Raw genomic sequence first — 26,898 nt, 5'->3', positions numbered from 1 at the left:
AAGGCATTTATATATTTCTTTCGAGGCTAAACTTTACCTACTAAACTAAATGTGTATAAAAATATCTTTTCCCTAAATTACAATTCGATTATTTGATGTTATGTTTAATATATATACATACACATATATATTGTTTATATTGCACAGTTATGTTTAATATATATACATACACATATATATTGTTTATATTGCACATCTTAATCTCTCTCTTTCAATATTGTTGAAGTTTTATTATTTCTTACATCAGGAAGATTGAAGAATTGGAATTATCTAGAGCATGAAATATCCTATGGCTATCTTCAAGGTTGGAGTGAAATAATTTTGTAATGATTTATAATCAAAGTGATATTTGAATATTTCAATTTTAAATTAAGGTAACATCCACGCCAATTTTATTGTAGTATTCAAAATTTATTTAATTTTTTCTTTTAGGGTACGATGATTTTAAACCTTCGATTTTAAGAAAATAAATATTGATCAATTACCTCTAAATTATGCTTATTTGACTATCATTTTCATTTTCTATTTAAAACATCTTTTAAGTAGAAGAACAATCATGCATACTTTTTATTCTTTTTAAAAATAGATGGACAAAAATGAACAAAATTTAATAAATATAGGGATCAACGTTGATGTATTAAAGCATATGAACTCAAATGAGCTAAAATCATAAATTAAAAAAAATAAATTTTATTTTTAAATTTTAAACTTCTATTTTCTTCAAGTAGAATATAATACCCATTATTTATTAAGAAAAATATTAATTTACACTTTTAAAATTTTAACTTGTATCAATTAAAATCCTGATGTTATAATTGTATCAATTTAAACTCTAAACTTTTCTAAGTTTATTAATTAACATTTCCATTATATTCTATTTGGAAAAATATTGTGAGAGAGTTATAATGATATACACTACTTCTAAACTTTCATAAGTAAATCAATTTAAATTTTCTATTAGATTTTCTTTTGAAAATCGTTCATACATCGACTTTAATCATCTATTTTATGAAATTGACAATGGAAGAAGTCTACACACATATGAGACCAATGCATATGGATGATTTTCAAAAGTAATTGTAATAAAGAGTCTAATCCAAAAAAGAAATTGTAATGAAGAGTCTAAATTGTTTCAAAGTTTATGAGTTATAGAAATGATAAGTTTCACCAAATATTTGTCAAAACGAAGTCTAGTGGTAAATGTGAATTAATACACTTGCAAAAGTTCGGAGTTTAAATCGATAAATTTATTACTTCAATATTTTAAACGATACAACTTCATAGAACCACTATGGATTGACCTAAAGGTAAATAAATAACATGAGTTTGATAAAGAGCTTAAAGGGAACAAGTGCAATCCATGGGTCATCTAAACATCATACGAGTTTTCTTGATACTCAATATTATAAGATAGGTAGTCCCATAAACTTGATTAATCGAGATACATATAACTTATAACGATATAAAATGATATCTTTGGAAGAAAATTTTCTAATTCTATAATAATATTTCATATTTTAATTTATTATTTGACACGTTATGAAATGATTTATTAAATCCAAATAAGGAAAGGTTAACCTAAATGAGAGGTGAATTAAGATTTAAGAGAGGAAGAGAAGAAAGAAAAAGGAAAGAGAGATTGAATGAGTCTTAGGTGAAACAGATGATGACAAAAGGGAACAATGAGGATCAACAATGAAAAAATGCAGTGATCACACGAGGCCCATCGCCATATCTTCTGAATCTGAAAGAACAATCCAGAGTCCCTTCAATCCTTCTCTTCCAATTTCTATTTCATTACCCTAAACCCTTCTCTAAACCTACTTTCTTTTCAAATTTTTCAACACTGACACAGTCCCACACAGACCCACAAAGAAAGAGAAAGAGAGAGTGACAGATTTCCTAATAAATAGTGGCCGACCCTCTTTAGGGTTCATCGATTTTTGTCTTCATTTCCACGTTCTCCCAGATTCATCGATTCTGTTTTCACTCTGTTTTGAAGGCCTCGGAACACTCTACAAACTCGTTTACATTACTGGGTCAAGCTAGTTGAGGCTTGAGATTCAGTGATTGTGGGAAATGGGGAGGATCCGGTGCTTCTTGGATATCAGTATTGGAGGTGATCTTGAGGGTAGAATTGTGGTGGAGCTTTACGACGATATAGTGCCTAAAACAGCTGAGAATTTCAGGGCTCTTTGCACTGGCGAGAAGGGCATTGGTCCTCATACCGGCGTTCCCCTTCATTTCAAGGTCATTGCTCTGTATATCTATGCTGTTTTGTACTTTGTATATGCATAATACAAACTGGGTTTCTTTGTATTTACGTGTATGGCTTTTTTTTTTCTTCCCCTTTCTGGTATGACTTGTTTATTTTAGAAAGACGTTAGATTTCCATTCCTTTATGGGTGTCAGTTGAATGATGATGTCTGTGTCCTTGATCAGTAAATAAAATAGTGTTGTTCTTCTACTTATTTGATGATATTATAGCTGTTATCTTATTGCTTGGTTGTTTCCATGGTGGTAGCAATTTTTTCCTTGAGGAGTTGGATTCAGTTTAGTTTTTCTTCATATAAATATGGGTCTTCAAAATTTTGGGTTTTGTTTCTTCTTTCTTTTGTTTTTCTCTTGTTTGAAAGCAGAGGAATTACTCGGGGTCTCCAATTAGTTGTGTTCCGTTGATTAGAAAGGTTAATAACGAACATTGGACTTTGGGTTTTGGTTGTGGGCTTTGTAATATTCTTTTATGTTCTTTCACTTTGATTATTTTGGAACTTTTCACCGACAAGAGTGTAGCTCAACTGGCATAACTCGTGGTTTGAGGTTTGATTCCCCAACCCCACACTTTAACTACAATATCTTTTAAAAATTATTTTGGAACTTTTTCATGAAGTAATGAAAAGGGTCTTTGGTAATGACTGCAACTTTTCACTCTTTAAGCAATGTGTTTCACTTGTTGGTTTAGAATTGATTACCCTGAACTGGGTATGTGGATGGATGCTTATGTGTTCATTCTGAAATTTGAATTGTTCAGGGGTCATGTTTCCACCTTGTTATAAAAGGATTCATGGTACAAGGTGGAGATATTTCTGCTGGAGATGGTACTGGTGGAGAGTCTATATATGGCATGAAATTCGATGACGAAAATTTTGAGGTGAAACATGAAAGAAAAGGAATGTTGTCTATGGCTAATTCTGGTCCCAACACAAATGGGTCCCAATTTTTTATCACAACTACTCGAACTCCTCATTTAGATGGGAAACATGTAGTGTTTGGGAAGGTTCTGAAAGGAATGGGTGTTGTTCGTTCAATTGAGCATGCTACAACTGGTGACGATAACTGCCCTACTGCCGATGTTATTATTGTGGATTGTGGAGAAATTCCTGAGGGAGCAGATGATGGAATTTCAAACTTTTTCAATGATGGGGATACGTTTCCTGATTGGCCAGCTGACCTGGAACAAAGCTCTGATGAACTTGAATGGTGGGTGAATGCAGTTGATTCTGTGAAGGTTTTTGGCAACGAGCATTACAAGGTATTGGCATTAGTTTCCATCTGACATGAATGTATTTTGTTTTATTTCAGTAAAAGTTTTTTCTGCTGTATGAGATTACGTCCTCTGTACTTATGAGAAAGAACCTTGGGTTCAGATTTTCGGTTGGCTTATCATTAAAACCTAGTGATAGATTCTGTTTACCTCGAATAATCTCTCCTTACAGAAGCAAGACTACAAGATGGCTCTCAGAAAGTATAGGAAGGCTTTACGCTACCTTGATATCTGCTGGGAAAAAGAAGGAATCGATGAAGGTACATCTTTCCTTTGACATAAATGGTACTTGGTAGTATCATGAAACTAGAGATATTTTTACTATGAATATCTTAAGTATAAATAACTGCACTGACTCCCCCCTCCCCTCAATTTCTCCTCGTCTTTTCCTTTGAGTCTGCAGAGAAGAGTTCATATCTTAGAAAAACTAAATCACAGATATTCACAAACAGTTCGGTAAGTGTCCTAGTTAATGTATTTCATTTTCTTCGTTGAGTTATTTGTGGAATTTCAGTATTTCTAATTTACGTTGATAAACTTATTTGACAATCATTTGGGAGGTGGTAATCGACACATCTATCCCCATTCCACCATCTCTTAACTTTTCCATTTATCTTTTGTACTTTTACTGTTTTACCTTTTTCTTGGCTCTATCATCAATTGAAATTTGCTTCTCCAATCATTTTGGAAACAATATTATTTATGTTTCTCAATCCAAAATAATTGAAGTGAATGTAATACTACGAAACCTTATTCCCATTTCACAATTTTTGTTTGGACAGATTGTAATTCCAATTCTTCACCAAACTTATCCCTTGTTTGTAAAAGTTGCCTATGACTGAATGAAAAAGACAACAGTCTGCAAACACAACACCAAATTAAGCCTTGTTGGTTTGCAAACATTGAAACACTGAGATTTTTTATTATTTTTTTTTAATAAAAACTCAAGCTTCCATCGAGAGATACAGTGAGATAAATGAACAACTTCAAACTTTTTTCGTGAATAAAGATTGCTAAAATACATAATGTGGTTTTATGTGTAAGACCTAAAACAATACTAAAATCATGTAAATTTTCTTTGAATAGAAAATTTTAAAGAAAATTTTAAACTGTGGTAGGAATCTTCCGATATTTTTACAATAAAATATTCTGGATCTAACAGAATTTGGCACATCTAGTTTTGTGAATTATGAAATGTACATAAAAGTCCTTGGAATAGGAAAGTTGCTAATTTAGACAAATGCTAATGGGTTGTGGTGGAACCCTTAAGGAAAGCCCAGTTCCCAAAGGGGAGATGATTTGGTGAGAATGTTCCAGCTACAATGAGCATATATTTCAGATTTCTTGCAATGATGCTTCTCTTTCAGCTCTATGATTATATGTTCTGGTGCACTCTGCTGTGGGCACATTGTCTTTTGAAGATTTATTTAGTTGAAGTGCCAACTACGCTCTTTCATAGTATGGAGACTGTCCTTGCTTGCACTGTTTGATTCATTTTCATTGTCATTAATTACCACTTAACTAAAAAGTGATTCTATTATTCCTTTTGAATTTTTCAGCAGATTAAACTTAACTATTGTCAGTCTGATGATCATGTGGTTGTTTTGTTGATGTAGGCTTGTAAATTGAAGTTAGGGGATCTAAAAGGAGCATTGCTAGACACTGATTTTGCAATGCGTGACGGAGACAACAATGTTAAGGCTTTGTTTCGCCAAGGTCAGGTTGGTATTTCTTGTGGCAAAGAAGGCGATGGCTCAAAGGGGTGGATGGAGCTCTGCTTTCCTGGATAATATGTGATTCTTTGTCATTTTCTCTTTAAAATTTCTAGAATTTGTTTTAATTGTCAGTATTTTTTTCAGTTTTATTAAACATTATTTGGATAATTAAAAAGCTTCTAATTTGATTTTTCTTAAATTTCTCCATGAATTCATTTATAAAATAACTTTACATTAAAAGAAATGAACGATGGAAAGCCACCATGGTTTGGAAATTTGGGAGAATGCATTTTTATCCCATGGTGCAATAGGATGTTAAAAATTTAGGAGTTTCCTAACAACTAAATGGATCTGACTCCGACTGTTGGCTCATGAGATTAATTAAAGTGTTCATAAGTATGCTCATACATTCATCGATTTAAAGACAAATGCTAAAGAAATGAGCTTATAAGCACTACAAGCCATAATCATTTGTCTCCTTTTTTGCTTTGTGCTTTCCCGTTCTTGTATTCATGATTCTGTATGTAAGCCTCCTTTTACAAATGTATCCCCTTATTGCTGTAGCTTACTGATTATGGTAATCATTCCATATCCAGGCATACATGGCTCTTAATGACATTGATTCTGCTGTCGAAAGTTTCAAAAAGGCATCAGATTTGGAGCCAAATGATGGTAATAGTTTTTTATTGGGCTGCTGCTGTACTTATTTCAAAGTATTTTATATTATTTATTTAGAAAACATCTGGATATATTTCATGATTTGCACTAAATGATTGATTTAGAAGCTATCTGTTTAGAATTTGAAAACTAGCCACCTCATATCTCAGTAGAGTGGATTGGTATTCATTTGCTTCTCTGATGTCTGAAATTGGAAATGTCATTTTCATACGACGATCTTACTTGAACAGGATCTATTTTATAGGTTGTATACCTGTGTCCTTGAGTTCTAAGGAAGTGTCATTTTCTTATGAATCGATGTTGGTGGGAGAAAATCAGAAAATGTAGTAACAATGCTGGCAAATTCTGGGAGAGATCCCAACTTAGAATCGAGAGGGGTGGCTATTTCCTCCCATTACTATTGTAGTATTGCTATGAAATGTTATCTATATCACTACGTGCCCATTTTCTTGGTCTTGAGAAGGTGTCGACGAAACATGAGATATATAGAGAAACCCACTGAAGTGTAGAAGATTGAAGGAAAAGATCTGCATTTAGAATTTCAGACAAGAAAGAAAATCGAGATGTGGAACATTTTGGCAGTGATCTAAAATGGATTGGCACTTTCAATTTTTGTTTTATGTCGTCGTCACACCATTGTCAGGTCCCATTTGTATTGTAACTTCTGAAACGTTAATGAAAGGTTAACTTTTGAAGAATAGGAGTATTTTTTAAAACAAAACGCAAAGTTCGTGACTATTTTATATAATTTAACTTTTTATTATAGGAAAGCCTTTTATCTTGAAACTAATTCAACTCATTGAAAGAGTGCAAGACTGTACTAGCTAACCGTCTATTTATTTCACTCTATAGCTGTCGATATTCGATTCGTGTTACTGTATATCAATGCCTCTTGTGTCTGGAACTTGCTGATCACTTTCTACTCTTTCGAATTTCAGCTGCCATAAAGAAAGAGCTTGCTGCCGCGAGGAAAAAGGTAAACTAATTGAAGTAAATTCTGTGCGTCGAGATGACACGTGTTGTTAATTGACGGGTTTATATGGTTTACTGATACAGATTGCTGACAGACGTAATCAAGAAAGAAAGGCATATAGCAAGATGTTCCAGTAGCCCCTGATTAGTAAGTTGGGTTCTTCACATTATTTGTATGGAACTGATCTTTGTTTGTTCATCTGTCATGTTCCATGGCTGATAGTCTTCTTTGTTTTGTTTGTTTGTTTGTTTTTCCCATCTTCAATCAAGGTTTATGGAGTAGAGAGCTAGATCCATACCCGACGAGTTTCACCCATGCGAAATCAAATCGATCGATATTTGATTGACCGATGGTTGGTACTGCATTGGTGCTTTGAACTGGAAGATGTTAAAAGTAATGTACTAAGGCTGGATGAAACTCTCCATTCAAACAATTTTGTCAACAAGAAAAACCAATGAGATTTAAAAAAATACATTATTTGTTCTCTTATTTTCCTCTTTTAAAGTTTCTATGGCATTCTGGACAGGTTTTTGGCTTTAATGGTTAGGATTTTATAGGTTTTGCCATCTGTCTAAATATTTTTTAGGGTCTTTGGTTTTATGAGTTTTGCCATGGTTAATATTCTTCCTTGTTTCAAAGATGACACTTATTTAAATCCAGGACTATCTTTGAAACTTAAAAGCTCATCCAACATGGATTTTTCTAATACTCTCTCTCTTTAGATTGAATTTTTTTACATGAAACCATAAAAATATAATCTAATTAGTATTGACAAGTCATTACTAATTATGTTTAGTTACTTATTAAGTATATTATTCAGACTTAAAGAATTTTAATTAATGCAATTATAATTAACATGTTATACAATGTCACTATTACTATGAAATTCTATTATTAATTTTGGTTTTCTAATTTAGACTTACTAGTCGATATCACTGTGTACCTGTAAATTCCGCACATGTTTTATAGGAATAAAATAAATATTTGAACAATTTAAGAAAAATAGGTAATAGAATTTATATTACATATGTTTTCACAAAACTCAATCTTTTAAAATTGTGTGATAATTTTCTTTTAATTTTAAAATTTTTAATCCTCTTTTAGTATTCTTAAAAGATATATACATTTTTATTTTTTTTAGATATCTCCTAATTTAAATGAAAATATTATTTCCATTCTTTTTTCAAAATTCGTGATATTCGTCTCTTAGTTTAAAATTCTTTCTATTTATTTATTTTGATATGGATGATTTTATCATCTGGTTTGTTTGATCTCTATTTATCTTCTTTTTTTTTTTTTTTTTTTTTAATTTCATGATGATCCTCTCTTTTTTAAAAAAAAAGTTTTTTTTTGCACAAAATTTTATTTATTTATTTATTTGGAATGGCGTGATTTAATCTTTTCATTTTATCATTGTTTTTATTTTGTGTTAATTCGCGTAAAAAGAATCTTTTTAAATTTGGGTTTGAATGTTATGATTATCTTCTAATTTTTAACTTTATTTTAAATTAAAATACTATTTTTCTGTTTTAATATTATTTCTTTTCTTAGACATAAACCTTAAAAACTTAATTCAATCTAAAATCAAAACTTTATACATACAATTAATCAAATGTAATTTCAAAACTTTATACATACAATGAATCAAATTTAATTAAAAAAATTTATACATACAATTAATCAAATTTAATTTTACATTCAATTGTAAAAAAGTATTCATAAAAGGAAAAAAAAAACGAGAGAAAGGTAAATGTAAGTGGATTATTGAGATTTTTTTTCAATAGCAAAACTCATAAATATTTAATATTCAATTGTTTTACCAAAACACTTTATCAATTATGGAAGAATAGTTTGAGTTGGAGTTTAAGACTTAGGCATAACGTTGCAAAAGGAAAACAAAAACTAATTAACAAAATAGAAAGAAGAGGGGGAAAAAACTTGAGAAAGAGAGAGATAATCGATGAAAATTTTGGAGTGTAGTAGAGATATTTTGATGAATCAAATCTTAAAATAAATCAAAATTGAAAGTGTTTTTTTTTATAAATGAATTCAGATATTATCCACGTTAAAATGAAACTAATTTTTTAAAAATATTTAATAAAATTCACGTTTGATGCTAAAAAAGAGAGGACAAAATTAGATTTTTTTTTTTCTTTTTCATGTGATGCTAAAAGATAGGGTCAAATAATTTATTTAATGATTTTAGATGTAAAACTACCTAATATATTCCTACCGTAAGCAAAAGCAGAAATGGAATGCTTTTCTCCCATAACCCTTTTTATATAGTATAAATTTAATTATTTTTAGTGAGAAATTGAATTGTTTAATAGTCCATATTACTTTTTAATTAATGTTTAACGTTTAATATAAATTTTTTTGCCAAAAAAACGTTTAAAATAAATTTTTTTACTTATTTTTATTTGAGTTAATTAACTAACTAATTAAATTATAAAATAAATATTACAATTACATCAATTTGTTCTTTTATATTTAATTAATTAATTGATTATAATTTTTATTAACAAAAGCGTTGCTCAACTGATATAGTGGTTGTACTACTGACCTTGAGGTTTGAGGTTCGATTTCCCCACCCTACATTTTAATTATAATACCTTAACAAAAAAAAATTGTTAAACATACCCATTATATCGTGAATTTTATACTCAAGTTATAAAAGTTTCAGCTAATACCATTAAGTTTCTAAAAAAATAAAATAAAAATAAATACTCTTATTGGATTGAAACCGCTAAAAATACATATCAACTTACAAAAATTTTTATTTTTTAACCTTTAAAAAAAAGTTCAAGGGAATTGATAAACCTTTTCAAAATTTAGGATGCTTTTTAAACAAAGTACAAAATTCAGGGTGATTTTATAATTTAGCTTTAATTTGAGTAGATTCCAATCAATTATAACTTTTATGCAAAATACTTACTTAGGTCATTAGTTTTAATTTCTCTTAACTATAAAAAAAATTTGATTTGAAGCACTTACTTTTGCAAGAAATTAACAGGTTGTAGGTAAAAATAAACCCTTATTATACAAGTACAGAATTAAAACCATCTTCTTAAATCAGGTCATTTTGTATAATTTTATTAACAGGGAATAATATATTTTTTGTTATGCTTTCTATTTGGTCATTAATACACACATTTAGTTGAATTTTGTTTCAATTTAATCGCTAAATTTCAAAATGTTATAATTTTTATAATTTTATTTCAATTTGGTCTATGAATTTTAAGATTTTACACTTTTAATTTTTTTTTTTTATTTATTAAATACTCACTTTCAATAATTGACGTTAATTTCTATTAATTAATAAAACATAATAATGAACTGAAATTATGAAGGTAATTTTAAAAGTGATAAAGTAGTGAAAATTAATTAATTATAATTATTTTAACAATTTTTAATGTAACATAAATTAATTCTAAAGATGAAAAGTAGGTATTTAGTGAAAAATCAAGGTTAAAAGTATAAATCTTGAAATATAGAAACTAAATTGAAGCAAAATTCAAATGTTAGTAAAGTTATAGCATTTTGAAATCTATAGACTAAATTGAAACCAAACTCAAAACTTGATGTACATTTGATACCTACAGACCAAATAAAAAAAATAGACCCATAATGTAGGGACCAAAAGTTATTTTTCCCTTATTAAAAATTTCAAAAAAAACTAATCAATAAATATTTATTTTGAGACCGATTTTTCAAATAAGCCCTAAATGTCACATCCAACAACGTATCTATTTGCAGATTCATCTTTGTTTTCTTGTCGGGTTGGCCTTGGATCCCACAAAACCAAGGCCCAGGAGGGGGACCTTTCACCTGTTAATGTTTTTATTTGATTCTTTTTTTGGTTTACATTTTTTTTTTTTTTTTAAATGCTAGGTTTCTTCATTCTAGACCAGATTGAAGTCCTCATAATATAGCTGTCTTATATGACCATCGGATGTAGATTCATTTGCATGCTTCCTAATAACCACTAGATATAAATTCAAGTACTCAACTGTAAAAAAACGGAGAGTGAAAATATGACGGCCTCACCATGGTTAAAATCTGCAAAACAACAAGAGTGAAAAACCGACACAAGTTTCTTCACGCTGACAAAACATCTGTAAAACATATCATAAACAGGACAAACAGGCAAGTATTTGTTACATGTAAGGTTCCTTGTAACTACAGGATTTCTACACTCATCAGCCAACCTAATTTTTCGACAGATGAATTTTGGCCGCGTGGGTTAAAAAATTTAACCAAAGTTATCACTTTTTCTCCCACTCCCCATCCTAACTTACACTAAAAGTGAAGCAAAATGAGCCAAAAAAGAAGAATGCAAAGTTGCACAAAAGATTGTGAATTTAAAAAAACAAGTGAAAGGAAATCAAACCAAGCTCTCAAAGGCTACAGATAATTGTCAAGCCCCAAGTCTCTTAATGCATCACTTGCAGCATCTTTGCAGCTTTCATGGTTTTGCTTCGCTTTTCGAATGTATTTCTCGATTCCACTTTTGAGCAAAACAGCTCTGAATAATACAGAATGTAGTTGATTAAGTAAATGTTGACATCAGTGGATAATAGTTTGAGATATATAATGCTAGTTAACATTAATGGAGAATATAGCTTTTGAAAGCACACCTGTTTTCTGGGTTCCTGACCACAAGATTTCGTATCATGTTACAGGAGTTCCTTTGCATTTGTTGAGCTGAAGGGAACTTCTGCATAGCTTGAATAGCAAGATCTCCAGCTCCAGCTTCAATTGCGCGTGTTGCATTTTCTGGAGATCTCAATGAAAGCACTGATATAATCGACATTACCTGTAACAAAAATTAAAAGAGTTTGAGACTGGAATTGATATCATATTCTGGATATCGTATCATAATTATATAAGTGTTCAACATGTAGGGGTGGAAATTCAAATCTCATATATACCATAATCATGTTAGCTTTAAACTATACTTTTTATAATAGACATTAGACGTTACATTGTGAAGAAAGAGATGGATGTTTAAGTAATGAATTTATTTTGAGTTTTTCAAAAAATACTACAGAAATGATGCTGATGGTGATGTTGTATCTTTGATTGCTTCCAGAATCAAGGTAATATGCTGATCCAAAGAAAGAAAGTAAAACCCTTCAAGACTGGGATGTGATATTATTACAATGTCAAGGAGGCTATATCTAAAATAGCATAATAATGATTTAAAATTTTAAAATAATTAATTAATTTTTTTTTAATAATAATATTTTAAAAAAAAAAAAAAAAAACCCGGAAGTTTCACTATTGCCAATAAGATTTCCTTATTTACCTCCTGCAGAACAGATGGATCATCACTAAATCTGGATGAAAGCTTGATTAGTTTATCCAATCCTTTCTTTTCAATAATAGCGCTCTTGTTAGCATCACTTCCTGCCAACTAATTCAATAAAAGCAATGAGACGAAAACCAACATAGAAAGTTATCTGCAAAACAGGAGAAATACGCAAATGATAACCTGTAGATCTCATGAGAGGATCTAACAAATACCAACTAAGGAAGCCAGCAGATTAAAATCGTTGTTCACCACAAAAAATGCAGCTATGAATTAAATAAAACAAGCCTATTTACAATTTACTTAAAAAACTAAACAAAAGTACAAAACTACCTTTCCTTGCTCCAGTTACACTTAATTATTTATTGGATTTATCAGCTTTGGTATCATAAGACTTCAGACTAATTTTTCCTACTAAATTCTAAAACCAAGTAGTATTATTCTCTTTTGCAGAAAGAAAATGGGAGGGAGGGGGGGAGAGAGAGAGAGAGCTTGCAGTTACACCTTTTTTTTTTTTTTTTTTTTTTTTTTTTGAAGAAAATGACTAAGGCAACGCTTGTTCTTAAATCTACTCCTCCAATTCTTTATTTCTTTTTAGAAAGTAGTCCTTCAGTAACAGGGCACAAAAGATCAGTTAAAGTGTTGAGTCTGTTGATGATAAACTGAAGAGACATAAATGCTACGGTGAATCTAAGAAGACAGACTTTGCACTAAATAATTCAACCTTACCAGTAGATTCAATGAATGGGAAACTAACAACTCCACAAAACACGATTTTAACCTCATACCTTTGATAACAAAGAACAGCAAACTTTAGCTACCATTTTATTGCCTTGATCACCACTGTCGTCAATGCATCTCAGAACTGCATCAATACCACCATTTTCAGCTATGGATTTACAAATTTCATCCTGCATTTCGTGAATAGCAATTGATCGGGGGGAAAAACAAACACTATCAGAAAAACTAATATATCACTTTTCTGGTCAGTGATAATATAGCTGGGAGACTAGAGATGTGTAGAGGAGGCAGAGTCTATACCATCCGTCAAGTGGGTGAAAACGTTACAAGCTAAGAAGCACAGACAATGTCACGGAACATGCAATACACTACAATTTCTAAAAATGAAGGACACAGCACGTTGGGGATACGTTTTTTTAATTATACACAATATAATATAATATAATAAAAAACATATCCATTAATAGATAAATCATTAATACTATGTGTGTGTTAGGTACTTAAGCACCTTGGAGAACCACACCCCAAAAGCTAACTATTGGGGTGGGAGAGCCAAGTCACTTAAGTACCATATTGGTCATCCCATTCTAATTAATATGGGACAAAGGCATCTCATACTACCTTGGTTCCTAACAATACCCCATCCCCGTAAANTCTCATACTACCTTGGTTCCTAACAATACCCCATCCCCGTAAAATTGACGTCCCATCGGCTACTCCAGCGGTACTTCACTCGGCCACACTCAGTCGGAATCCTCCGATGGTTCCACTTCGAAACGTGGACAATCGGCTCTGTCACTTTGATACCATTGTTAAGTACTTAAGCATCTTGGAAAACTACACCCCAAAAACTAGCTATTGAAGTGGGAGAGCCAAGCCACTTAATTACCACATTGATCATCCCATTCTAACCAATGTGGGACAAAGGCATCCTTACTACCTTGGTTCTTAACCGTGTGTAACAATTTTTTTTAATATATGTGTGTATCTATTTATTACTATATTAATAGATAAAGCATGTAAATTATTTTGATTTTGATAATCTGATATCATCCAGAAGAAAATACTTTAAAAAATATTAAACAAATTCTTTGAGATTTTGATTATCTGACATCATCCAGAAGAAAATACTTTAAAAAAAATATTAAACAAATTGTTAGTATGTTATTAATATATGTGTAGTGTATCTATTGATTAAAGGGGCATTTGCCCTCCCAAATTAGGTTGAGTTGGGTGGATAAAAAAAACTCACTCACCGTTTGGTTCACCAATAATTGAAGAGGTTTACTATTCCGCTATCCGCATTAACACACATTTCTCACCTCGTTATTCGCATCAACTACCTCAATTACTCCCCTCCTATAATAATTACGAAACGAACTCAACTCAACTTTGCGCGTCAAATGTCCATTAATATATTAATAGATAAAACATGTAAAAACATGCATACTTTCCGTTCTTTTTGTTTTCCATTCAAGTTAAATTATTTTAATTCATTACCTCCAAATATTTCACGGATTTCAGTTTTCAAGGATTCAAATATTATCTTTATTTATTAACCTTTTAGAATCCCAGATTTCAAGGCTACTTTTCATTTCCCTCCTTATTCTCCTATTCTCTTTTTCCTTCGTTTTCTTTCATATTTTTTTTTTAGTTTTTCCTTTCCTATTTTCGTTTTCTTCTTTAATCAGCCACCACCAACGTGTCCAGGCCATGTCCCACCGCCATGTCCGAAATTAGAAAATATTAAATATTTAATTTGGACACGTTTTTGATGTGTCGGACACGTGTTCGGAGCGTGTCCGGACGTGTCGGACACGGATACTCGACCTTAATCAGAGTATCCGTGCTTCCTAGGTTACAAGTGAGTCTTGTGATAATACCCATTTTGACATAAAAGAACTACAGACACAGTGGAGAATGGTTGGCCTAATGAAGAAGATAGTCCACCAACCACAATGCAATACAGATCAAGCAAGAAAGACATTACGCCAGGTATATTTGGTATCTTGGTATGTTTCATCTAAAAATTGAAGTTTCATCCTGTTGATGCCAAAAATCGTAACGGTGAATGTATATTTCTTGAGCGAGAGTAGATATCACAAGCACAATCATGCGAGATTGCGTGAGGAGATGGAGCTTCTCAGATGAAATCTCATCCCTCGGGGAGAATTTGATCAAGTTTCAGCTCTATATGCTGAGTCATCCACCAGACTTGTTAATTTTCAAGAATTTTTTACAACACTTTAATCTAAGTATGATGCTTCGATCGGCGAGCTGAAGGAAAAGTTATCTACGATCAAGACAGAATTACAAGAAGCTCGGGCGAAGCTATCAGATGCTAAATACTTGGTTGAAAGCTTCGAAAAAACAGAAGCCTACTATCAAATAGAGGATGATTGCCTTCAATATGGAGTCACGCTGGTTGTGGGCATTGCTAGAGCAACAAACCCTGACGTCGACTATAACTTCGTTCAATCTAAAGTTAATGCTTGGCAAGAAGACGAGAATCGAAATCTCAATAGGGTAGGCGTTTTTATGAGCCAACCTCTGCCGACTGCCTCTCATCATAACGTCTTGAACTTCACTAACATGTTCCTCCAAGGTGTCTCTGATTTGTCTGATTCAAGGACCTTAGCAGAACTAGACGACATTGGGAACATAGATGAATAGTTTTAGTTTTTTTTAAATTCATCAACTTGTAATTTTGTCAGTATAATGAGCAAAATATGAAGTTTCAAGCCTCCAATAATGCATCGTTTCGTCAATTTCATGCCGACCTCAGCATTAAGCTTTACTTTTCCTCTTCAACTCATCTGCAAGCTAATAAACAGGTAGAGGTTGTCAATAAAATCATCAAGCAAAATCTTAAAACTAAGCTGGAAGGATTAAAAGGGTTGTGGTCTAAAAAGCTACCAAATGTCTTGTGGGCCTACCAGACGGCATCAAGAACTTCTACCGGTGAGACTCCTTTCTCACTTCCGTTCCGGGTAGAAGCAATAGTGTCGATAGAGATTGAAATTCCTTCACCTAGAGCTAAACAGTTCAATCTGACTAAGAATGATGAGGCACTCCCGTTAAACCTAGATCTTTTAGAAGAACACCGTGAGACTGCACATCTTCGAGTTGCAGAGCATAAAAATCAGGTTGTTCGATGTTATAACTCCCATGTGCGCAAGTGAAGCTTTAGAGTAGATGACTTAGTTCTGAGGCGAGTCATGCCTAACACTAAAGATCCCGGTAGCGAAGCCGTGGGACAAAATTGGAAAGGCCCTTATCAAGTGGCCAAGCTTATCCGACCTGGAACCTATAGCTTAGATGACCTAAGTGGAAAAAGCATGCCTTACCCGTGGAATGCTGAGCATCTAAAATTTTATTTTCAGTAAATATCTCTTTATATTTTCATAAGGAGTGTTTTTGTATTTTTCAGCTTTGTTTCAAACTTGCAACAAAAGTTTCATAATTTCTTTTAATTCAAACAATGAGAATTATCTTTTTCAAGTTTATAATGAGCATTTTGAGTCTTCTAATTTGCTCAAGCAACGAGATTTTTCTCTAATGAATAAAGTTACTCATGTATGAATGGGGGCCAAAGAGTACTAAATTTGTCAAAGCAAAGGCTGAAACTACAAGTTTCAATAGGTCGAGTTGCGAGCTCGAGCTGTAAGTAAAAGCTGGATACAAAGCTCAATAAACAGAAGCTAAAATTGCAAGTTTCATTCGACCAAGCTGCAAGCTCAAGCTGCCAGCCCAAGCTGCAAGCAAATTTACATGCTCTAATTACATAATGATGACTGACAAAAATTACAAGTTGAGAAATTTTAAAAAAAATAATAATAATTCATCTATGTTATCAATGTCGCCTAATTCTGCTCAGGTTCTTGAGTCAGGCAAATCAGAGACACCTTGGAGAAACGTGTCAGTGAAGTTCAAGACGTCATGTAGTTAGCAAAGGTTGGCTTGCAAAAACACCTAAACTATCGAGGCTTCGATTCTCGTCGTCTCGCCAAGCATTAACTTCAGCTGGAACAAAGCTATAGTCGACGTCGGGATACTTTGCTCTAACAATGCCCACAGCCAGCGTGACTCCATATTGAAGACAATCGTCCTCCATCTGACAGTAGGCTTTTGTTTTTTCTGAAGCTTTTAGCCAAGTATTTAGCATCTGATAGCTTGGCCCAAGCTTCTTGCAATTTTGTCTCCGCAATAGATAGATTTTCCTTCAGCTCCCTGATCGAAGTATCATACTTAGATTGAAAAGTCACCAAAGATTCTTGAGAATTAACAAGTCTGGCGAACGCCTCAGCATATAGAGCTGAAACTCGATCAAACTCCCCCGAGGGCCAAAATTTCGTCTAAGAAGCTCCATCTCCTCATGCAATCTCGCATGATTTTGCTTATGATATTCCACCTCATCACTCAGCTTCTGGCAAGACATCATCATCTCGTAGGACACCTGAAAAAAAGAAACAAGAAAAATGAGAATATATACATATCCAACTAGAGAACGCAAGGATATGATCTAGTAAAGTCCTTTACCATGCAGAGGTTCTGCTGGGCTTGTGCGATACCCGATCTTGGGTCGGCGTGTCATCGGTCGGCAATTTTTCGTTCACCTCTGACCATTGGGTCATAGCTTGAGTCAAGTACACAGTCTCGCCGTTTTCAGACTTGTATAGACCATTGAAGTCAAAAAGATATGGGGAGAAGGAGTTGGACCCTTCAACAGTTGAGGGAGTTAGAATTATCACTGTGTTCGGTTAGAAAAATTGTAACGAGGAGAGGTACTTATACATGGGTGTCGGCAAGGTGGTTCGTCAGATGAACTCCGAATGAGGACAGACCAAACTGGTACGCCCATAAAAGTTATGAGAATGGAGTTTGTGGAGCAAATTTGGGGGACAGGTGTCCTAGTTCCCAATCTGGCTTCCATTCTTCGATGCATAGTTTGGCAAGGAGCCATTTCTGAAAAGAAAAGGGGTTAGATAAAGTTCCAAAATAACTTTATGTTATTTTTTTTATTAAAAAAAGAAGGAACAAAAAAAGTCAAACCAGGTAGGCCTACCTAAGAGGTCGAACTCAAAGGTATCAAGTGATTCTGGTTGAACCAAGCTCGAACCGTAACAGATCAAATTGTCAATCGAGAAAACTGAGTTTTGAAAGGTGGCAGTTGTGTTGGTCAACACAGGCTTGTGGTGAACTGTACAAAGCAGATAAGAAAAACCTTCAAAATGAGTTGTAAAAGTTGGTCCCGATCGAGTGAATACGTAAGAAACTTACTAAAAGTCATGAACTCGATTGGGACAAGGAAAGAAAGACCTCCATAGTCTGATGCAAGCCAGTTGCCATTGACAAAAAACCATTGTTCTTTCCACCCTTTTGCCTTTACGATTACTAATATAATAAGAATTAGATGAGAATTTTTTTTTTTTTTTTTAGTATGAAGGGACATGAATTCCTCCATGGTAATGGGATTTGGGTTCCCTAATTGATGCCAAAGGATGTAACAACCTAATAGCACACAGTAAGAATTGGAAAATAGTTGAAAGAGTGCTACGTTTATGTAAGTTATGAATAAAGGGGTGTAGTGGGAGTCTGACTCCATAGGTGAACATTGTGGGATAAAAAGCTACTTCACCTAGAGGAGGGTTAGGTTAGATGGTTCCCCATCTAAGGAAGGGATTCTTATATGCACATAATCGAGAATCCTAAATTTATTCCTAAGAGAATTTAAAATATTCATGGTTAGTGGACCCGAGGAAGGAACGTGGGAACCAAATCGTTATTTTGGAACCCATGTCCCCTTCGAATACGATTTTGAGGCCTTTAATTGGAAGCAAAATCGACATCATCGGGGTCAGTTGACACACCGACCCTAGAATATGAGGCTTAATGTTCTCTATGAACAAGGATAAACCAAATAAGAGATTACCTTAAGAAAAAGGGGAGAAAGGTGAAACAAATGAAGTGTGGTGAATTTTGATGGTCAAGTGAACCATTTTTATAAGAAATTCGAGAAAAATTTACCAAGATCGAGCTTAGAGCAATAGATGCCTGGAGAGTTTGAGAAAGATCTCTCGAACTAAACTCCGTTTAAAAGTTATACATAGCTCAGCTCAAGAGAGAGGCAACTGTAGAGGGTGAAATTAAACCTAGTTAATTAAATTAAAGTCAAGATTAGGGCAAAGATAATCAAGAGTCCATAATGATCAATGTATTTTATTTAGGCCCAAAGTTAAAGAAAACGACCTTAGCTAGCTCGACCCATTAAGGCTAAGAAAGAAGATCAAGCTAATAGATCGAGCTAAGAAGCTTCTAGGTGGTTTTTAGCCATTTAGAAGCAATAATGATGCATACTTTTTAGTTATGCAAATGAGTTAAATTAGAATATATATATATATAAAATAGAAAATAATAATAAGAGGGAGTGTCCCAAAAAAAGATAGAAGAACCAACCCCATGAAGCAGTCGGCTAGGGAGCACCACAAGAGGGGTCGGCAAATTGGCTGACCTCATGTAAGGTCAGCATACATTCAAAAGAGAGATAATTGCTTATGCCCATTGAGTTAAAGGCATGGCCATGCATTTTGGAGTAAGTTTTGCATGGATCAAATAAGATCCATATATTTATTAGTGGAATTTTGCATGGTTTGGCCATATAAAGGCCAAATTTTAGTATGTTGTGAGAGAATTTTGGCATGGCTTAGACATGCATAAACCATGCATGAGTCATGTATTTACGGTAAAAAGTGCGTTTCAAAGTAATTATTTTGGAGACTAATAAGATGTCCATTTCCGTTCTATGTTACTAAACCATCAACTAAGCACATATTGTATTATAAAGGCATAATTATATTGCAAATAGTAGCTAGTTAACCGGACATCAAAGATCTACCTAAGAGTCAAGCATTAGCATCTGATAGCTTGGCCCGAGCTTCTTGCAATTCTGTCTTGGCAGTAGATAGCTTTTCCTAGCCCGCCGATCGAAGTGTCATACTTAGATTGAATTGTCACCAAAGATTCCCGAGAATTAACAAGTCTAGTGGACGCCTCAACATATAGAGCTGAAACTCGATCAAATTCTCCCCGAGGGATAGAATTTCGTCTGAGAAGCTCCATCTGCTCGCGCATTCTCGCATGATTTTGCTTGTGATATTCCACCTCATCACTCAGCTTCTAACAGGACATCAACATCTCGTAATATGTCTGAAGAAAAGAAACAAGAAAAATGAGACTAGCTGGAAAATGCAAGGATATGATCTGGTAAAGTCTTTTACCATGTGAAGGTTCTGCTGGGCCTGTGGATACCCAATCTTGGGTCGGTGTGCCATCAGGTCGCACTTTTTCGTTCACCCCTGACCATTAGGCCATAACTCGAGTCAAGTACGCAGCATTGTCACTTTCAGACTCGTATGGACAATTGAAGTTGAAAGGATATGGAGGAATGAGTTGGACCCTTCAACAGTTGAGGGAGTCGAAATTATCACAGTTTGGTTAGAAACATTGTGGTGAGGAGAGGTACAAAAATACAAACGTTGGGAAGGTGGTTCATCATATGAACTCCAAGGGGGGACAGACCCAACTAGTATGCCCTAAAAGTCATGGGAATGGAGTTTGTGGAGCAAATTTTAGGGACAGGTGTCGTAGTTCCCACTTCCATTCTTCGATGCATAATTTGGCGAGGAGCCATTTCTAAAAAGAAAAGGGGTTAGATAAAGCTCCAAAATAACTTTATGTTATAATACTTTTTATTTAAAAATATATATATATATTAAAGGTCAAAAAAAGTCAAGTCTACCTGAGAGGTCGAGCTCAAAGGTACCAAGTGATTCTCGTTGAACCAAGCTCTAACCGTAGCAGATCAAATTGCTAATCAAGAAGACTAAGTCACGAAAGTTGGCAAATGCGCTGGTCAAGGTAGGCTTATAATGAACTATACAAAGTAGAGAAGAAAAACTGCCAGCATGAGATGTAAAAGTTGGTCCCGATCGAATGAATACGTAAGAAACTTAATAAAAGTCCCGAACTCGATCAAGACCAGAAAAGAGGGACCTCCATAGTCTGATACGAGCCAGTCGCCACTGACAAAAAACCATTGTTCTTTCCACCCTTTTGTAGCAGTGGGGCACGAAATGATGGAATTTCCCTTACGAGTACTAATATAATAAGAATTAGATGATGATTTTATTTTTTTTAGAGTATGGAGGGACATGAATTCTTCCGTTGTAATGGGATTTGGGTTCCCTAACTGAAACCAAAGGATGTAACAACCTAACAGCACACAGTAAGCGTTGGGAAATAGTTAAAAGGGCGCTACATTTACATAAGTTAAGAACTATTGAATAAAGGGGTGGAAGGGAAACCTGACCCCATAGGTGAACATTGTGGGATAAAAAGCTACTTCACCTAAAGGAGAGTTAGATGGTTCCTCGTCTAATGAAGAGATTCTCATATGCACAGAATCAGAAATCTCAAATTTATTCCTAAGAGAATTGGTTAGTGGACATGAGGAAGAAATCTGGGGAACCGAATCGTTATTTCAGGACACACATCCCCTACGAATACAATTTCGAGGCCTTTGGTTGGGAACAAAATTGACATCATCGAAGTCGGTTGACACATCGACCCTAGATCTAAGGCTTGAATGTTCTCCATGAACAAGGATAAGCCAAATAAGAGATTACCTTAAGAAAGATGGGAGAAAGGTGAAAAAAAAATGAAGTGTGTTGAATCTTGATGGCCAAGTGAATCTTATAAAAAGGAAATTTGGCACGAAAAACGATAAATTTACCAAGATCGAGCTTAAAGCAATGGATGCATTAAAATTTTGAGAAAGAGCTCTCAAACTAGACTCTATTTAAAAGCTATACACAGCTCAGCTCAAGAGAGGGGCAAATGTAGAAGAATTAAACCTGGTTAATTAAATTAAAGCCAAGATTAGGGCAGAGATAATCAAGAGCCCATTATGAGCAATATATTTTAATTAGGCCCAAAGTTAAAGAAAACGACCTTAGCTAGCTCAACCCATTAAGGCTAAGAAAGAAGATCGAACTAATAGATCGAGCTAAGAAAGAAGGTTGAACTAAGAGATCGAGCTAAGAAATAAGGTCCACCTAAGAGATCGAGCTAAGAAGCTTTTAGGTGGTTTTTAGCCATTTAGAAGCAATAGTTATGCACACTTTTTAGTTATGCAGATGAGTTAAATTAGAGTGTATATATATATAAGACGAAGGGTCGACAACTCCCAAAAAGATAGAAGAACCAACCCCATGAAGGGGTCAGCTAAGGAGCACTGCAAGAGGGGTCGGCAATTTGTTGACCCCATTCACGGAAGGCTAACCTCATGTGACGTCAACATACGTTTAAAAGAGAGAAATATGGGTGGCAATGAATCTCAATTGGGCTTATGCCCATTTAAAGCATTGCATGGTCTTTTTGGCCATGCATTTTGGAGTAATATATGTGTGTGTATCTGTATATATATGTGTGTGTGTTTATTAGTGGAATTTTGCATGGTTTGGCCATGTAAAGGCCAAATTTTAGTATGTTGTGAGAGAATTTTTGTATGGCTTCAACATACATGAACCATGCATGAGCCATGTATTTACATTAAAAAGTGTGTTTCAAAATAATTATTTTGGAGACTTATAAGATGTCCATTTCCGTTCTATGTTACTAAACTATTAACTAAGCAATTATTGTATTAAAGATGTATAATTACATTGCAGATAGTAGTTAGTTAACCGGACGTCAGAGATCTACCCAAGAGCCGAGCATATTGAAGGCTGAGATGTATAACGGCTCAAGCAATGATGGCCTGGATGGGTAACGACAGAAGAGAAGTCCGGAAGTGGCTTGGAAGAGTAAAGGTCTTGCTGGCTTCAATTACTAAAAGATCAACCTATATAATCCCCAAGCTATGATTGAGGTATGTTGAAAACTAAGACTTATTTTCTATCAATTGAACCTTTTTCAAACTTGATTCTAATTTGAGCGTCGGAGTGGATTTAGCTCAACACCACACCAGTGTCTAGTTTTGTTCATTTTGCAGGGTATTGGGCTACTCTCCCTCAAGAAATACAAATTCACCGTTGGTACGATTTTTGGTATCAACACATCCAATAAAAAAAATACAATGGCACACAAAAAGAGGCCACTAAAGAAGGAGACAACCTACAAGAAGGACCTCCATTCAAGCAAAATAAGACCTAACGAATAATTACGAAAAGGTTTTTACCACTGAATTCGACTGAAAAACATTAGGTCTAAATAGGTCTAAAAAGGGCCTAGACATCACTCAAGTGCTCTAAAAATTCTATTTTTTCTTTCTCCCCAAAGCCCCACGAGATAGCACACACCTCGCTAGATATCTTAGTACATTTGTTTCACATAAGAAGCTTCTAATAGTTATGAGTTTAGTGAAAGAAAGAAAAAGCAACATATTCTTAGTTAGTATCACAACATAGTGATAATTCAAGAAGACTCACTATCAAGATGGCAGATTTTACCACATACATCACCAATAAGACTTTAAAAATGACGTGCATGACTATTAGCCAAATGATTCCAGCTGCAAAATCTTGTCTAGTCAATTTGCATTAATGAGGAAAAAAATTTATAGAAGAGGTCTAATAAAGTGAATCCTCGTTCTTATCTTTTCTGTGAAGAGAGAGAACTCTTCCAATCAATTTAAAGTAATGAGAAATCAACAGAAAGGTCTAATAATATCAACTACTCGTTCTTATGTGTGTTATGAAAAGAGTCTTTTTTTTCTTCCCCAATAAAAAGATATACCTTTTTACTTTCCAACCAAATTTGAAAACTTACATTAACGGCAACAGCCCTTAAAGCAATGCTCGCAGAAACTAGACCAGCTGAGTTAAGTCCTCCATGTAGCAAGTCAACAAGAGCATTAGCAATTCCAATTTTTGCAAATCTTCGGGCATAACCATAAACCTGAAGATTTTCATCGACATCCACATCATTAACCTTGGTCATATAATCATCCATAAGGAAGGTGGTAATGGAAAAGAATAAGACCACTTACTTGAGAGGCAACTACACGATGATCATCAGGTGTCAGCAGAATCCGAATAGCATCATATAAGCTACTAATACAATCACCTCTGTACGTACTCAGAGTCTGCAAAATAAGCTCATCAATGTTCATCTCCATGAATACCTCTTTAAGAACCTCATTAGCAGTTGCAGCCGCAGCAACGACAGCAAATCCACCATGTAAGATGTCTACATTTTGCTTGCCACTATTCAGAATATCCATTACGATTTTGGGTCCATTGCTAGTACGAAATATTTCCGTACTGTGTAAATCTGCAATCATATCAAGATTTCAGACACTAGATATGAACATTCCAAACAAATTCATAGGATGATGATATGAAGCCAAATGTAAAGCTACACCAAGTTATTCATCGACTAACTCTTTCCTTGCAAACCCCAAATTCATTCTAGAAAATCATTTTAGATTTACACACAGTTGCTTGTTTTCCGTATGTTTACTTTCCAACCTCCATGATTCTGAAAACAATTGTGCAGTACCTGGAAGCAATAACACCATTGTCTTCAAAGCAGAAGCAATAGCACGTTCACAATCATTTGGAATCTTGTAACAAAGAGAACAAAGCAATCCTAATCCCCCATTTCTTAATGCAATCGATGCATTTCCGGATTCTTCTTTTGATCCACATAGCTCAGAAATTCCATCAAATAAAACCACAATCTCGTCAACATACTCGTCACTGATTCTATCCTTCGAATCACCATCCAATTGTTTCAGCCTCTCCAATCTCTGTACCAAAGGATTATCTCTCGCGCTACCCTCTCCAGGAACACATCTCACAATGCCTACATAAAGAAAGAACCAACAATCGGAAAATGAAAATAATGGTTACGAATGGAGTTCAACAAATCACCTGAGAGATCAACGCCTTGGAGAGTTAAGGTTTCGATTGCATCCTGGAGAGCTTCAGTCGGATCCATCCCCAGGTCCTCCACATTCTCTCTTACCACCTCGTCGAAGGCTTCCTGTGAGATCGTGCGGAGGGTTTTGGGTGGACCCATCTCCGCCGTGTTCCGTCGGATCGGAGGACGTTAATGTATCTCTTCTGTGAAGAACGGTGGGGTTCGTTGCTGGAGAGTGAGAGAATTTGAGTGTCAAATGGCCGGAGGAGAAAGCCGGTGGACGGAGAACCGGAAACCAAATTCAATTATTTGCTTATCACTGAAATCCAAAACCGTAGCAATGGCTTATGCTTTGGGCTTTTGTGTGAGATAATGGACCTACAATGTGGGCCGGGCCCATTTAATTGAATGCCGAAATGTCTTGGCCCATCCAATTTGAGCCTAGGTTCTACTATTGTGGAGATTTGGAGAAATTAGAAGTCAATCAAATCTGACCCTCCTTATTCAACTTTTAACTGTCCATTTTTATTATGTAACGATTTTATCTTTATAATTCATAACTAAACTGAATCTTTAATTAGTTAATCAATCTACCATGATAAAAAATAAAAAATAAAAATTAAATCTTAATCGAATGTCTCGTAATAGAGATTAAATTGTTACAAATTGTAAAGTAAATTGACCAAATTAATATTTATTAGAGTGTAGATACTAGATTATCGTAAATTTAGAAGTAGAAGAACTAAAATGTTACTATCATGCAAGTTCAAATATGGTAAAATTAATCATTCAATTAAAATTATATTAATAGTATAGAATAATTCGATTTAATGAAATGTTGGTAGCACTAGACTCCTAAAAGAGGGAGCTACGAAAAGACTCCTAAAAAGAAGGTTTAGGATTTAAATTTCTATTTTTGTTTTCTTTTTTTTCCTTTTTTTTTTTAAGAAAAGAGAAAAAAGAAAAATAACATCCAATAAAGAAGCGTGAAAGGAGTCATAAGAGATAAGAATTTAATTTGGGCGGTTTGGAATTGGTTAGTAAGTGTAATAATAATAACGAGATTTAAGGGGGGAAATCAACTTTTACTCCAGAATTCACCTACGCTTGGAAATAATAATAATAAAGTAAAATAAGATAATATAGATTGATTGAAGTTATTAGTATCTATCATTTTTTTTCTTTTTACTATTTCTATAAATAATTTGATATTTTTTCTATTTATGAAAAATTTCAATATAAATTTAATCAAATTCGACCTAAATTTACATATAGGTTCAATTTTCGCTAAATTCACCAACATAATTCTATTTAATGATAAAATAAAAATTATTGTCAAAGTGGTTCAACTGGTATACTGATGTGTTAAACAACCAAGAGCTTTATGGTTCGAAATTTTTAAAAAAAAACGCTTGTGACATCAATTTTTGCATGAAATTAAGTTTTTTTTACAAATTTGATTTTGAAGAAAATTAAATTTTAGTCTTTGCGATTTTAAAAATTAGAATTTAGTCCACATGGTTTGATAAGACCTCGTGACTGGTCTTTTTGATAAATCAAGGCTATTTATGAAGATCTTATTAAACCATAAGGACTGAATTTTGACTTTCTCCAAACTATATGTATCAAATTTTCAATTTAATCTATTTTTCTTTAGTATAATGAGATAGTGAAATTCAAACCGCAAACCTTTTACAATTTTAATCGCTAATATATTCATATGCTAAGAGTAAGATGCTTGAGAATCAAATATGAATGTGTTTGGTTATGTATTGGAATGTGAATAGGATGTTTAGAAATGTGTGATATTTTTTTATGCAATTCTAAAATATAAAATCATTAAAAATTAACTTTAATAATTATTTTTCATTTGTTAATTTATTTTTATTACATTAAATACTAAATCAATTTTAAGCCATTAAAATTTAATGAAATTTACCACTCACCCTCCAGTTTAATATATTTATTATCAATCAAATATTTTATATTATCAATTTTTATTTAAAAAAACGTT

General features: G+C 33.6%; 2 protein-coding genes across 7 annotated transcripts; one reads left to right on the top strand and one right to left on the bottom strand.

The window, feature by feature from the left end:
- The first annotated feature begins 1,653 nt into the window (after window positions 1-1,653).
- LOC120077894 (peptidyl-prolyl cis-trans isomerase CYP40-like) lies at window positions 1,654-7,474 on the top strand. 6 transcript variants are annotated; one of them, XM_039031995.1, is made up of 9 exons: window positions 1,656-2,250; window positions 3,032-3,532; window positions 3,717-3,804; window positions 3,948-4,000; window positions 5,161-5,265; window positions 5,856-5,931; window positions 6,876-6,913; window positions 6,994-7,057; window positions 7,133-7,474. In XM_039031995.1, exons 1-8 carry the CDS (start codon window positions 2,080-2,082, stop codon window positions 7,045-7,047), a joined length of 1,086 nt encoding a protein of 361 aa, XP_038887923.1. In that variant the 5' UTR covers window positions 1,656-2,079; the 3' UTR covers window positions 7,048-7,057; window positions 7,133-7,474. The 6 variants fall into 6 exon arrangements, 3 of the variants coding, with proteins under 3 accessions (XP_038887923.1, XP_038887921.1, XP_038887922.1); XM_039031993.1 differs by having other exon boundaries at window positions 1,657-2,250; window positions 7,180-7,474; XM_039031994.1 differs by having other exon boundaries at window positions 1,657-2,250; window positions 6,994-7,061; window positions 7,180-7,474.
- A 3,533-nt stretch (window positions 7,475-11,007) lies between these two features.
- Window positions 11,008-25,200, bottom strand: LOC120077588 (armadillo repeat-containing protein 6). The gene is made up of 8 exons (XM_039031524.1): window positions 24,896-25,200; window positions 24,522-24,827; window positions 24,010-24,293; window positions 23,790-23,918; window positions 13,010-13,132; window positions 12,219-12,326; window positions 11,548-11,726; window positions 11,008-11,435 (listed from the first exon to the last, which is right to left on the bottom strand). The coding sequence occupies exons 1-8, from the start codon at window positions 25,041-25,043 to the stop codon at window positions 11,315-11,317; spliced, it is 1,398 nt and encodes a 465-aa protein (XP_038887452.1). The 5' UTR covers window positions 25,044-25,200; the 3' UTR covers window positions 11,008-11,314.
- Between the last annotated feature and the right edge of the window lie 1,698 nt (window positions 25,201-26,898).

The sequence above is a fragment of the Benincasa hispida genome, chromosome 5, assembly GCF_009727055.1.
Source record: "Benincasa hispida cultivar B227 chromosome 5, ASM972705v1, whole genome shotgun sequence".
In the NCBI taxonomy this organism is placed as follows: domain Eukaryota; kingdom Viridiplantae; phylum Streptophyta; class Magnoliopsida; order Cucurbitales; family Cucurbitaceae; genus Benincasa; species Benincasa hispida.
This window is presented reverse-complemented; position numbering and strand designations above follow the sequence as displayed.

Bases quoted from the DNA above. Each gene is read 5' to 3' on its own strand.
- LOC120077588 (XM_039031524.1), bottom strand. From the start codon at position 25,043: ATGGGTCCACCCAAAACCCTCCGCACGATCTCACAGGAAGCCTTCGAC. The intron at 24,294-24,521 runs GTACTGCACAAT...ATATGATTGCAG, and splicing joins AATGGTGTTATTGCTTCCAG to ATTTACACAGTACGGAAATA. The intron at 11,727-12,218 runs GTAAATAAGGAA...TTTTTGTTACAG, and splicing joins ATCCATCTGTTCTGCAGGAG to GTAATGTCGATTATATCAGT.
- LOC120077894 (XM_039031995.1), top strand. From the start codon at position 2,080: ATGGGGAGGATCCGGTGCTTCTTGGATATCAGTATTGGAGGTGATCTT. The intron at 3,533-3,716 runs GTATTGGCATTA...CTCTCCTTACAG, and splicing joins TTGGCAACGAGCATTACAAG to AAGCAAGACTACAAGATGGC. The intron at 3,805-3,947 runs GTACATCTTTCC...TTGAGTCTGCAG, and splicing joins AAAAGAAGGAATCGATGAAG to AGAAGAGTTCATATCTTAGA.